General features: G+C 30.2%; 1 protein-coding gene and 1 pseudogene across 1 annotated transcript; both read right to left on the bottom strand.

Annotated features, from left to right (window-relative positions):
* Positions 1–3,376: 3,376 nt before the first annotated feature.
* Positions 3,377–5,081, bottom strand: LOC114180289 (AAA-ATPase ASD, mitochondrial pseudogene; annotated as a pseudogene).
* A 2,995-nt stretch (positions 5,082–8,076) lies between these two features.
* LOC114182312 (AAA-ATPase ASD, mitochondrial-like) lies at positions 8,077–9,946 on the bottom strand. Its single transcript, XM_028069162.2, has 2 exons — positions 9,301–9,946; positions 8,077–9,208 (listed from the first exon to the last, which is right to left on the bottom strand). Exons 1-2 carry the CDS (start codon positions 9,867–9,869, stop codon positions 8,239–8,241), a joined length of 1,539 nt encoding a protein of 512 aa, XP_027924963.2. The 5' UTR covers positions 9,870–9,946; the 3' UTR covers positions 8,077–8,238.
* Positions 9,947–13,858: the final 3,912 nt, after the last annotated feature.

Genomic DNA, 13,858 nt, shown 5'->3' with positions numbered 1-13,858 from the left:
ATGAAATTTTTGTTCTCTCCACTTAAGGTGAGGTGGTCAATCATTTTCAACAAGGCTTATGGGTTCAAAGATGAAGGAAATTTGCTTTTAATGCTCAAACAACTTACACAAAGGTTCTAATATTTGAAAACATAGTTGGCTTTTTGGGTTTGACTATGATGCTAGGAAAGAAAGAAAGTTCCTTGTATATATGTAAACAAGCCAATGAAGAACAACTAGCAATGAAAATCAAGCAAAGTTAATTGTATGTCAATAGTGGTAACACTCAATAGATATAAACTCTGAGGCACAAAATCTCACCCGGTTTAGTTCTTTGCTTTCTTAAGGTTGTCATACACCATGCCATAGTCATTAATCGCGGTAAAAACAATAACAACAATTTAAGCATACAAACATGAGTACAACCACAAGCACAAGTTTTCACAAGACCACGTCATACTCTCAATGTAACCCAAAATCAACTTATGAGCAAATATAAATGGTTCTCATCAAAGTCATGCAAACTCACTCAAAGTCATAAAACCAAGTGCATCATATTTGTCAGACCAGCCAAGTCACACTTTTTGATTATTGAAAGCAAACAATGAAAATAGAAAAGGAAAGAAAACAAACTCTTTTTTTTGGGTGGGTACGCCTGCTGCTCAAATCTCTTTGCTCCTCGTGTCTTCTTTCTCATCATTATCAATACCTAGCACTCACAAGAACACAAAAGATACTCGAACAAACTGGTTAACCCACATTTTTAGAAGTCAAGATTTGGTAATTGAAAATTGAAAAACATAAAGACAAGGAAGATAATTGAAAGGAAAAAAAATAAAAATCAGAAGAAGAAAAGAAAATGCAAAACATAAACACAAGCACACCAACCAAACAACAATTCTAATATGCAGAATGATTAAAACAGATTTCCCAAGTAACCTCACCAAGATCCCTCTTGTTGTAAGATCACTCAGTACTCTCAAAAGGTGATGAATACTACTTTCCCTATTCTTTAAGGTAAAAACACTCAGATTCCTCTTATTGTGCCTATCTAAGCCCGACACATCTTTTCCAATCCCTTGGTCTAAGCATGCATAAAGACTTGCATTAAGAACCAGAACAGTGGGGCCAAACACACAATCCCATCCCTGGTGACTTGTTATATTTGGTTTGATTTGGTTAGGTAGGCTGTCGAAATCCCATTCCTAGGACCTTCCAACAACTAGATCATGCTCTAAGGCGTACCCCGAGACAAGCATTAAGCACAAACCAAATCAATGGAAAGCATAAACATCTATAGACAAACTGCATAAAAGAAAAGAAATAAACAACAAAGTCTAAAAGAGTCACAAATGCTCAAATCACCTTGTGTTGAAACACAAGTCCCCGGCAACGGCGCCAAAAACTTGTTAGTGAAAAACCAACACGGCAAGTGCACCGGTCACACATAGCAAGTAATAAGTATGTTATCGTTCTCTCCCAAGGGACTTGTGCAACACATGATAACTCTCGCAATTCACGACTCAATTAGACACAAAGTTCACAAAAATACTAAGAAACTCTTTTTGTATTTTATGAAACAGTTGGTGTGCAACTAGAAATTAACATAGTGTATTTACAATTTGTCAAGATTAGACTTCAACCATTTCATTCTCATGCATTATAAATTATCTCAATTCCATATTCATGTTAAAATCAATTCACAAGAATACTCAAATCCTATTCCTAGAGCCTTTGAGCCTATGATTACTCATCAAGTTTCAATTCCTTGAATCCTCAACAAGTGAAATCATGCATTAGTTTCAAGAATCTAAGATTACTAATGAACCAAGTTCTATTCCTAGATACAAGCATCCCTTAGGTATTTAATTTCAAATCTAGATTCTAAAGATGTTTCCCAACACCTCAAGAACCACAAACAAGCCATGGGTGATTAAACCACAACAAGCATTAAGCATGGAAATCAAATACTAACATGAATTGGAAAAGCATATAAATTAACAACACAATTTTACACAAGAATTCAATGTTTTACATCTAATCTCAATAAATAGAAATTGCTCTCCATGGTGGAGAACCTAGGGTTTTACAAAATTGAAGAATAAGGAAGAAATTGGAACCATAAAGTAGAAACAATCTCTCTCCCAAGGTTCTTGAATCTTGAATACTGCTCATGGTTCAATTGCGCCTCCCATTCGCATCTCCGCCTTCAATTTCGTAGCCCATCATCCTCTCCAACCTATAAGGGGTAAAACCTCTATGGATGAAGAAGGAAACCCAAGAAGGAGAAGGGAGAGTTTCCCAACACCCCTAATAGCCTCCAAGAGTCTCTCCCAAGCACCCAAGGTGTTTTTATTCGTGAAAAATGAGGAATCCCCTAATACTCTCGTAGAAACATGATTAAATAACCATATTCGCGTATTGGGCTCGCCCAGCGGCTTCACACTCGCCCAGCGAGGCCTAAAATCGACGTTCTCGGACATGCAACTCGCTGGGCGAGCCACATTTTCGCCCAGCGACTCGAATACTGCAGTTCTGGTCTGTCATTTTCGCCCAGCGAGCCACCAGCTCGCCCAGCGAGTGACCCTGGCGCCTAATGATCGTTTTTTTGCCTTCCAAGGGTTATCCAAGGCAGTATATACATATAGGTGAGTCCTTTCTCCATGTTTGCAGTGCTGGACTTGATCTCGGTGCCCCTCGACATGATTATTTGTGTAAAAGTCAATCTTTCATGTCCAATCATGCTTCCTTGAGCTTTAGCTTATTTTCTTCCACCAGAATTGTTTCCTATTGTTTTATTTCACACACTCATAATAGAGATTAGAAGTAAAAAAGCATAAAACAACTAAAATACGAAACAATGTAAAAACAACATAAACTAGAGGATTAAACAAGATAAAAGTTATGTAGGAGTTGATTTTATTCACAAAACTTAACATCAATAAAAGGTAGAAAACAACGTTATCAGTTGATTTAATATTTTAAACATGTTTCATGATAACATTTCAATTAAAATTAAAAATAAAAATTATGTCAAAGAATATAAACAACTTAAATGTTATCATAAAACACGTATAAAATATGAGGTAAACTTAACAAAATTTAGTTAAAAAGATTAAACGAGGCACTAAATTGGACTAAAATTTAAAAAAAAAATTCTAATTTTCTCTAAAAATTAAAAGATAAAAAACATATTTAAACCTATAAAAAATTAACATTATTTCTGATCTAAAATTTTAAGATAATAAGTTTATAATTTTTCTTTCTTATAATTTCTTATAAAATACTCAATTATATTATATTTACCTAATATAAAACTTAAACTCATATTTTGATATTCTAACCAAAATTTTTGAACCAGAGCATGTTAAAGATGTGAATAGGAAATCAAATGATGTGAACCAAATATACTAAAACTTTGAACAACGTGAACCTTAATTTTCTGTCCATCAAGATGTTCAAACATAGGACAATTACATATACTCAAATCCTGCAAACAATGTTGAAGTCAAAGTTCAAATACAGATATACGTCACATTCTACAATTCCAAGTAAACAAGCTCAATGATAGAGAGAAGAGAAAAAGAAAAAAAAAAAAAAACAACTAATTGATGACACCATTTTCTTCCACTACAACTTCACCATGTTTGATATCTTTACTCTCTGGTGCATTGACTTGCTTTTGCTTCCTTTGTGCGATCTCAAGAAACTGAATCAAGCTATGCAATCAAGTGTCAACTTCTTCATCAACTGATTTTGGCATCAGATTCTCAGCAACATCAGCAGGAGTAATCTTGGTCTCTTCCAACAGCTTCCCAATTCTAGGAAACAAATGGTGAGACTCAACATCCAAGTAGTTCTTCGCAAGCACCTTGAATGCCTCATAGCAACAATATGAAAGTTCTATGTGTTTATCCATTCTCCCTCTTCTGATCAAAGCAGCATCAAGTTTCTCCACAAAGTTTGTTGTGAAAACCATGATCCTCTCTCCTCCACAAGCTGACCAAATCCCATCTACAACATTCAACAGTCCAGAAAGTGTTACCTTACTTCCCCTCTCTTCATCATCATCATCATCATCTTCATCACTACTTTTTCTTTCCCTACCCTCAACTTTCTCCTTCTTCTTCTTCTTCTTCCTCTGACCAGTGAGATCAAGAGAACAATCAATGTCTTCAATCACTATGATTGACTTGCTTGAAGTGTTAATCAAGAGCCTCCTCAAATCTGAGTTGTCCTTCACTGCTGTGAGTTCAAGATCATACACATCATAGTTCATGAAATTAGCCATTGCAGCTATCATGGTAGATTTCCCTGTGCCTGGAGGACCATACAGAAGATACCCTCTTTTCCAAGCCTTCCCAATCTTAGCATAATAACTCTTCCCACTCTTGAACTTCACAAGATCATTCATGATACCCTCCTTCTCCTTTGGATTCATAGCAAGAGTCTCAAAAGTTGCCGGGTGCTCAAAACCCACATGGCTCCACCTCGTGCTGCTGTTCGTGTAAAGCTTCAGCTTCCTGTTCTTCGTCTCAATGGCCTTCGCTTCTTCCAAAACATGTCTGAGGTAAGTCTCGGTGATGAGGCCTCTGTGGCGTTTGTGAAAGGTGAGTTTGTAGAACCTTTTTTCGTCCGAAGAACGAAACACAGAAAAGGAGTGAGTTTTGGGGGTGATTTTGTACGAACCCCACCATAACTTCACCCCTTGGAACTCTTCTACGATCTCTTCGTTCTCGTCTATGCTAAGAACAACAGGGTTGTATGTGTCTTTCACTTTGACGACTTCTCCTTTGAGCCTTGTGGCGCTTTGCGAAGAGTGTTCGCTGAGGTAGGTTTGGATTGCAGCGTAGGCCTCGCTTTTGATGAGGCGTTCGCCTGTGAATTCGTGGAAGGTGATTCTGATGTAAGGGTAGAGGAAGGTGGTGAATTTGTTGGTGTACCTTCGAACACGGGTTTGAAGAGTTGAAGGAACCAAGCGCATGAACATGGCGTAGATGAACATGATTGAGGCCATGAATGACCCTGTTTGTGTCCACGTTTGGTATGTGTTGTTTGGCATGATCTCGCAGGTTGTAACTAGATTGTGTTGTGTCTGCAAGATTTTGGTTTCTTATGTTATGAAGCATTTGTGTTGTATTTATAGAGTTATACAGATGACAGAGTTTAGGTTAGGAAATACCCATTGCTGAGATTTGTTGACCAAGTTGTGTGAAAAGGAAATTCATTTTTTCTGTGATGAAGTAATCTGTTTTTTGTGTTTTGTGCATTAACTTGATATCACTTGAATAATTATTTTGCAGTTCTCTTTACTACTCAAATGGTGAAAGAGAGAACTCAAATGTGAGTATATATTCTTTATTGTTTTTTTTTTTCTGTTATCGGGTTGAGCATTAAAAATATATTCTATTGGTATTTTAAATATTTTTTCAATATATTTTAAAACGTCAAAATTAGTGATAATTAGTGTATTATGAAGACACAATAGAAGAACAACACCAAAAACCCAGCAGAGAATCCAAATTCTTCAAATATATATTTTCCTAAGGAACACTAGTTGTATTTATAGAATTTTTGGACCCAGAGATTCAAGTAATCAAACTGGTAATATAATAACAAATTATATTAGTAAAATAACGATTTACCTCAACTAAATAATAATAATAATAATAATGTGTCAACGTATCTCATATATCAAATATTCAATAATATATAGTATTAAAGAATATCATGACATAATCAATTAAATAATAATAATAACAATAATATTAATAATATACAATCATATCTTGTATACCAAATATTCAGTAAATATATGATATTAAAGAATATCATATATTAAAGAATATAATAACGTAATCAAATTACTGAGGTTATTCTTATAGTTAAAGTTAATATGAGAATATTTGTTCTTATGTACATATTTTAAAATATCTCCATATTATTGAGACTTAATGGGTCTTGTTGGATCACGTCAAAGAGGTAAACCATACCCATTGCAATGGAAACGTATCGTAATAAAATAGAGACAAAAAGAACTATCCCAAAATATTTATTACCAAACATATATGAGAAAAAAATAAACATAAATCATATAATACAAAGGAAAAATTAAATAAAAATGAACATATAGTTAACATAATAATGGGTTCGAACAATTTCTAGATGTACAAGTTTATTTATTTGACATCCTAACTTTACCTCTTAATAAGATCATTTAAAAGAAAAAAGCTTTTAGTTTTATAAAAATATATGAAGGTTTTGTTTCCAATGTTTAGTTTATATTTAAAAAAAAATTAAATTATCTTCAAATCATGTATTTGTTGAAGCTTTTATAAAATTATTTTTATAGGAAGTAAATCAAACTTTAAATTCAAAATTATTTTATTGCGATATCAGGAATAATAAAGACTTCTAAAATATTAGTTTATTATATGTTAAACTTTTAAAAAACTATTATGTTATATTTCAAAGTTTTACGTCTTTCTTTAATTTATTTAAGTGACTTTTTATATAAAATTATTACTCATAAAATTCTCAAATGAATAGTTTATAGTGGGATAACCTTTAACAATGTTTCTCATTTTTCTTAATAATCAAACTCAAAACTAACTTAAATACATATTTCTCATCATGTAACTCAGTAAGAGATTTCTTCATCGAAAAGTGTGATAGAGACGCCACTGTGACTTTTTCCTATGAACTCCAAAATGTTTTAGAAAGTAAAGTAAAAGGTAACTTATAAACAATTAGCTTTCATTATTTCACTAAAATATCATTTCAAAACAAAATTGCTATAAACTTTTCAAACACTAAAATAGATAATACTTTGAATGCATTAGTCTTAGCAATGCTAGTAAACTTGAAATTGAAACAGTTATAAATAATTTTTAGTTATTTTTATTAAATATGTTATGTCAGCTAGAGATATGTTTGAATTATAATACACCAATAAATAAAAATATTATCTTAAAAGTTAGTATTGTGAGGTGATGTACAGTAATCAAAGTTTAAGGACATGTAGGAAAATTAGAAGAAATAGAGCATAATAAGTAAAAACTCCGATCTTTGGCGAGAGAAAACAACAAAATGTCGACGGAGAAGAGGAAAGCACACACAATAACACAAAAGCCCTAATCTCTCATGAGAAAAAAGATCAATGTCAACCTTTGTTTCCACAAAACTCATAATGGCACACGTAAAGGACGAAAAAAATAAAGAACATTATTGCTTACAAAGTTCATACCAAAGAAAAGAAAAGGAGGGGAAAAGGGTGTTTGGTTCAACATTTTGGGTTGCAAAGTGAAGAGGAGAAGAGAAGAAATGTTTTTTTCGAAAACACGCATAATTCATTTTGATTCTCACTACCAACATGAACGATTTAAAAAAAAATAAAAAATTGCAAATGAAAAATCACATGTACTACCGATTAAAGTGGTAAAAAAGTAGTAAGAATCGGGTTTTAACAAATCGTTTTCCTATTTATAATTATAATAGTGTCGCTTTCAATGACTTTAATAATATTTTTTTACAGCTAATTCTCTGCATATATATATATATATATATATATATATATATATATATATATATATATATATATATATATATATATTAAAGTAGGTGTATACATTTTCTATTAATATTTAGAAATTATAATTTCCGGTAATTCATGAAATAACCGTAATTTTCTTAACAGAGAATGATTTATGTTCTGTTAGAGATGTTTAGGATAATATATTTTGGAGTAAGTTTTCCCTTTTTAAGCTTCCCCCTCTTATTGGAGGACTCTTTCTATTCACGCCCTTCTCATAAATCGCCTTCGTCATGTTACTTAATTTAGGAATATCATTTCTTCACCCACCTCACCTCTCTTCATTATTCTTCCTTAAATATAGATATTAAAAGACTCACCATAAACAACAAACGCTTGTCTGTATTCAACATCAATCAAATATAAAATAATTTAGGTTGAATTAAGTAGAAAAAAGTTAAAATATTTGTATTTTATCAATAGAGCGAAGTTTCACCTATAAAAAAACACCAATGAAACCTAAATTTAACTATATAAGAAATTGACACCACTTTCGATCTAAAATCTCAACAATAAATTTGTGGATCTTTATTCTTATATAATATTCTATTTTCTCATTTCTAATCAATGTAAAACTTAGACTCATTTTGATTCCGGACATATCTCACACATATGAATAACATAAACATACATCATTGTCTCACTAACATGACTAATCATAATCTAAACTAATGTACACTACCATTTTCTTTTACCTCTTCTCCAGATTTTCCAGTTGCTTCACCTTTTTCTAACTCTTTCTTTCCATTCTCTTCCTTCAACCGTGCTTCTTCATCCTCCTTGGCCTTTCTCTCTGCTTCCTCTTCCGCCTTTTTCTTGGCCTCTTCAAGAGACTCAATCAAACTCTTCAAGCAGATTTCAGGATCTTCATTAACCGACTTAGGCATCAGATTCTCAGCTACATCAGCAGGTGAAATATTGGTCTCTCCCATCAACTTCTCTATAGTGGGAAACAAAGTGTGTGAGTCAACCTCCAAGTAGTTCTTGGCCAGAACCTTGAATGCTTCATAGCCACAGTATGACATCTCTATGTGCTTGTCCATCCTTCCCCTCCTTATGAGAGCAGGATCAAGCTTCTCCACAAAGTTTGTGGTGAAGATTATGATCCTCTCTCCGCCACATGCTGACCAAATCCCATCAATGAAATTCAACAACCCCGACAGAGTCACCTTACTTTCCTTCTTCTCTTCTTCCTCAGCTTTCTTCACAGGATTCTTCTTCTTCTCCCCCTCATCATCCTCCTCTTTCTCCTTCTTCTTCTTCTTCCTCTGCCCAGTGAGATCAAGAGAACAATCAATGTCCTCAATCACTATAATGGACTTGCTTGATGTCTCAATCAACAGCTTCCTTAACTCCGTGTTCTCCTTCACCGCTGTGAGTTCAAGATCATACACATCATAGTTCATGTAATTCGCCATAGCAGCTATCATGCTTGATTTCCCAGTTCCTGGAGGTCCATGCAGTAAGTACCCTCTCTTCCAAGCCTTCCCCACTTTAGCATAGTACTTTTCCCCATTCTTGAACCTCTCAAGGTCGCTCAGTATCTCCTCCTTCTTCTTCGGATCCATTGCCAGAGTCTCAAACCTCGAAGGATGCTCAAAATTCACATGACTCCACTTCGTTCGTTTCCAACCATACCTGTAAGAAATAATTCAAATGTTTGCATCTACTTATATACTTGAAATTAGTCTTATGTCAGACTTTCAAAAGATATAAAATGACATCGATACCAATCGTTGCTGGGGTTGTTGGTGTACAACTTGAGCTTCCGATTGTCGACGGCAATGGCTCTTCCTCTCTTCAACACATGTTGGATGTAAGAGGTGGTGATGAGGTCACGGTGGCGCCGGTGGAACGTTAACGTTAGGAACCTCTTCTCTTCTGAAGAAGGGTAGAATGAGAATGACTGTGTTCTTGGGAGTGTGTAGTTTGCACTCCACCACAGTCTAACACCGTGGAATTCATCTGTGATCTCTTCATTGTCGTCCATGGAAAGCACCACCGAGTCTTGCCTACCCTGATCCACTTCGGCTTTGAGCCTCTGAGCTTTCTGAGACGAGTTTGCACTGAGGTAGGTTCTTATGGCGGTGTATGCTTCACTTCTCTTCAACCTTTCGCCTGAACACTCAGGGAAGTTGATTTGGATGTAAGGGTACATCAACCCTGTGAATCTTTTTGTGTATTTTTTGGCGTAGACTCGAAGATGGTGCGGGAAGAATTGCTCGTACATGGCATACACGAACATGATGCTAGCCATGAGTGAACCTAGTTGAGACCATAGTTCACCCATCCCTGTCATGTTTTTTTTTGTTCAAGAGATTCTGGTGTTGTTCTGTTTTCTGTGTTTTCGGTGTTGTGGTTAATGAATGTGCATGGAATTAATGTGATATTTATAGAGTCAGATATAACAAAAGAAATTTTTTTTTTTTTTTGCACTTAAACCATGATGTGAATTTTTTAATGGGTGATGTGTTACTTAAAATAAATAGATTTTTATAATTATATGAAAAAAATTACAACAATAGTGGATGTGAACATTTTCTATGAATTTGTTGTGATGTGACACATATTAGGACTCTTTCAAATTTGTTTTCACCCACTTTAGATATTTTTACATCTTGAGAAGTAGACAATTAATATATTAATTGTTGGATGATCTTTTTTAATTTGTGAGTGTAAAATACTACTTCACTTTTATCACCAAAATTCTTATTTTTTTTTTTACAGAAAAACTATTAGATATCATACAATTTTAAAAATTAAAATAATTAAAACAAATATTATTTTATAAACTAAAAATTATTAGTATTAAAAATAATATTTATTGTAAATAAAACTAATAATTAATTTGAAAATTAAATTTTAAGTTAATTTCTAACTATGTTTAAACTATCTATTATTAATTATTTTGAATTAGTTTTCAATTTTAAACTAAAGATTAATTTAAACACTAATTTAAACACTGATTTTTAATAGTTAAAATCTTAATAACTAAAATTAAAATCAATTTAGACTTAAATTCACAAAATAATAATAATTATTTATTTATAATAAAAATTATTTTAAATATCCATTTTTTTATAAAATAATATCTAACTTAATTAATATAGTTTGATTTTTTCTCAAAAACTAATTATTATTTAATAATTTTATTTATACTGGTTTTATTAAAATGTTAAATTTCTAACACAAATATTGTAAAGTTAATAATTTCATTTGTCGGTCATTTTTATAAAAAAAAAAAAAAACATACTTTTTATCCAATATTAAGATATTATTGGACACAATTATGGTTGTTAAGTTTGTGAACTGTCTAAAAGGTGAGTTCTGCCAGCTGTAACATCATAGGAATAAAGGTCCACATGCTCTGAGTAAGAGGTTAACAACAACTGTATGAGATATTGATTGAGCACGTTAAAAATAAGGAAAACATGGGTTAATGAATTTTTATTTTTTTTTACAAATTTTGATAAATTATCTATTTAGGTAAAAAAAATTAATAAAATTAATCTATTTTAATTTTATTTATAAATATTTTTTTAAGCCTGTAAAAAAAATTGTCAAAAAAAATAATTTTTCTAAAAATAATGTAATTGAACACAGTTTAAGCTGGCACGGCAGTTCAATTTCTTGGGAGTTTCTATTTTTTGTCATTTTGTAGAGTTGATTTGACTGATGATGTTTGTGTATTCAGTAGCTGCCATTTTTGACCTTCCAAGATGCTTTTTAAGGGACTTAGAATTTTTTTACTTTGTATATAAATTTTTAAAATCACAATACATTTTAGCAAATAAATAATTAAGGATCAATTCATGGTTTTATGATTATATCATGTTTCCAAAGTATAGAAATCACTACTAATTAACATTAATCATATATTAAGTTTTCTTCTTTTAAAAATTAATCATATATTTGACTTTTATTCATCAGTTTAATATTTTTATCACATGTTTGCTTTTTCTTTTCATTTCTGATACAGCATCATCCCCATTTTTTTTATGATAAAGTACAACTTGTAAGTTGATATATTTTATTTTTTTTCTGATGAACAAGTACTAGTGTTTGTATTATTTATATATATTTTAATAGAATACTTACTTGACAGAAGAAGAAAAAAGTGCAAAATACAAAAGAATATTTCTTATTCAACTTTGAACTATCTTTTATTTTGAAAGTGTTGATTTTATATTAAGTTGACTAAGAAGACTATAAGGTAAATAAAGTCTATTATTTTCATCGTAATGCATGGGGCAACAAAAAAAAAGGGTTACCAAGAACTAATATATTTTTTTAATGGTGAACTATTGTTTACTTTAGAAAAAAAAGAGCTTTCCATGTTTATATTTCTCTTTAATTTAACTATGGTTGTATTAAAAAGTTATAGAAATAAACGGTAAAAATAATAACAAGTATTTTCAAAATAAAAATGGAAAAAAAACTAAATTCTATTAGTTAAATATAATTATAAATGGATAAAACAAGGTAATGAAATTTTCTCATTTTTTTAAATGTGTAACAAATATACATTTTAAATAATTAAATTACTTTCTTACAATTCAATATAGCTTAATTTAGTACCTATAGAAAACTGACAATTTCTACGTAATTCAATATACATTGATTTGTCTTTTTTTTTTTCATTTAATCCATTTTTTCAATCAAATACTAATCTAATATTTGATTCTATTTACAATTCCCTTTACTATATAAAGTTCATAATAGAATAATAGTATTAAAATCACTAAAGCCTCATAAATAATTAATTAAAATCAGATATAAATAATTGATAAAGATTTTGTTCAATAAAAATAATCATACAATATGTAAATAAAATATTCACATTTAAATACTAGTATATAGTACTTTTATATCAATAAAAAAATCAAGTTAAGATATATGTAAAATTGTAAAGATATTAACACTTACATATTTTATATATAAAATATTTATTTTTAAAAACTAACCACTTTTTATTGTGGCCAATATTTTTCCTCTAATAAAACTAAATTATATTATTTATTCCCCTTAAAGATAAAAATTATTAATTCAGGCTTTTAATTTTTTATTCCTTACTCATAATAATTTTTTAAAATTTATTTTATTTTAAATTCATTAGAATACAATTTTATTATATGCACTATTATATTAAAATTCTATAAAGCATGTGTGTAAGTAGTTCAACAGATTTTCAATTATTTGATGGGAAAAAATACTTTTGGGTCTTTTAAGTCAAAATTTTCTACAATGTTTTGTTCTCATTCTTTTTGAAAATATAAGAAGAAGAAGAAGACTTCTGTCTAGAAATTTATAAGAAAAGTAAAAACTTAATAATGCCATTATTTCTACACAAAACACCCAAAGATTTCATTATCTTAATATTTTATATTATATTATATTATTTATATACATATATATATATATATATATATATATATATATTCAATAATATTATTGTTAACATTGCATTGATAAAAACAAAAATAGTTACCACTGAAAGATAGTTTGATGAAGTTTTTGTTAGAGTTCAATTACTTGATGGAAAATAAAATGGCTTTTGGGTCTTTTAAGTCAATAATTCCTACTATGTTTTTCTTCTTGTAATTTTTTAAAATATAAAAAGAAGACGAAGACGAAGACGAAGAAGACTTCTGTTTAGAAATTGAAGAAAAAAAAACTTAAATGCCATTATTTCTACACTAGACGCTCAAAGATTCAATTATCTTATTTATATATATATATATATATATATATATATATATATATATATATATATATATATATATATATATATATATATATATATATATATCAATTCAATAATAATATTATTGTTAACACTGTTTTGAATCATTTACAATGTGAAAAAATGAAAATTACTGAAATAAATTAATATTTGAAATAAGTTATTATTTTAACATATGGGAATAATATATATTTTATTAATTCTTATTTTGTAAGAGCATTGATTTTTATTTAAGGTAATTTTTCGTAAATAAAAGTTTGAAACTTTTTAAAATAGAAATTACATGTTTATTTTTTATTTTATTCTAAAATTTATGTCCCTAAACTTCTGTTATGTAAACTGTCTCCAATTCAATGGAAGATTATAATTAGTATAGTGTTGTAGTATATTCTTTGTATTGGAATAATATAAATATTTGTGAATTGATTGGTTTCGGTTCTCACAAATAAGTCATTCTTTTATAAAAGTTTGAATTCTTCTTCTTCTTTATGAGTGAGTTTTAAGAATAGATGTTTTTTTATATAAGGATTGGTTGTTGTTGAAAA

This window comes from Vigna unguiculata, chromosome 4, assembly GCF_037176805.1.
Source record: "Vigna unguiculata cultivar grain cowpea cultivar isolate G323 ecotype 2 chromosome 4, ASM3717680v1, whole genome shotgun sequence".
Classification (NCBI taxonomy): domain Eukaryota; kingdom Viridiplantae; phylum Streptophyta; class Magnoliopsida; order Fabales; family Fabaceae; genus Vigna; species Vigna unguiculata.
The sequence above is the reverse complement of the archived record's forward strand: the minus strand, read 5'-3'. Positions and strand labels throughout refer to the sequence as shown.

Coding starts and splice junctions, on each gene's coding strand:
- LOC114182312 (XM_028069162.2), bottom strand. CDS start 9,869: ATGACAGGGATGGGTGAACTATGGTCTCAACTAGGTTCACTCATGGCT. Junction 9,209..9,300: donor AACAACCCCAGCAACGATTG/GTATCGATGTCA, acceptor TATTTCTTACAG/GTATGGTTGGAAACGAACGA.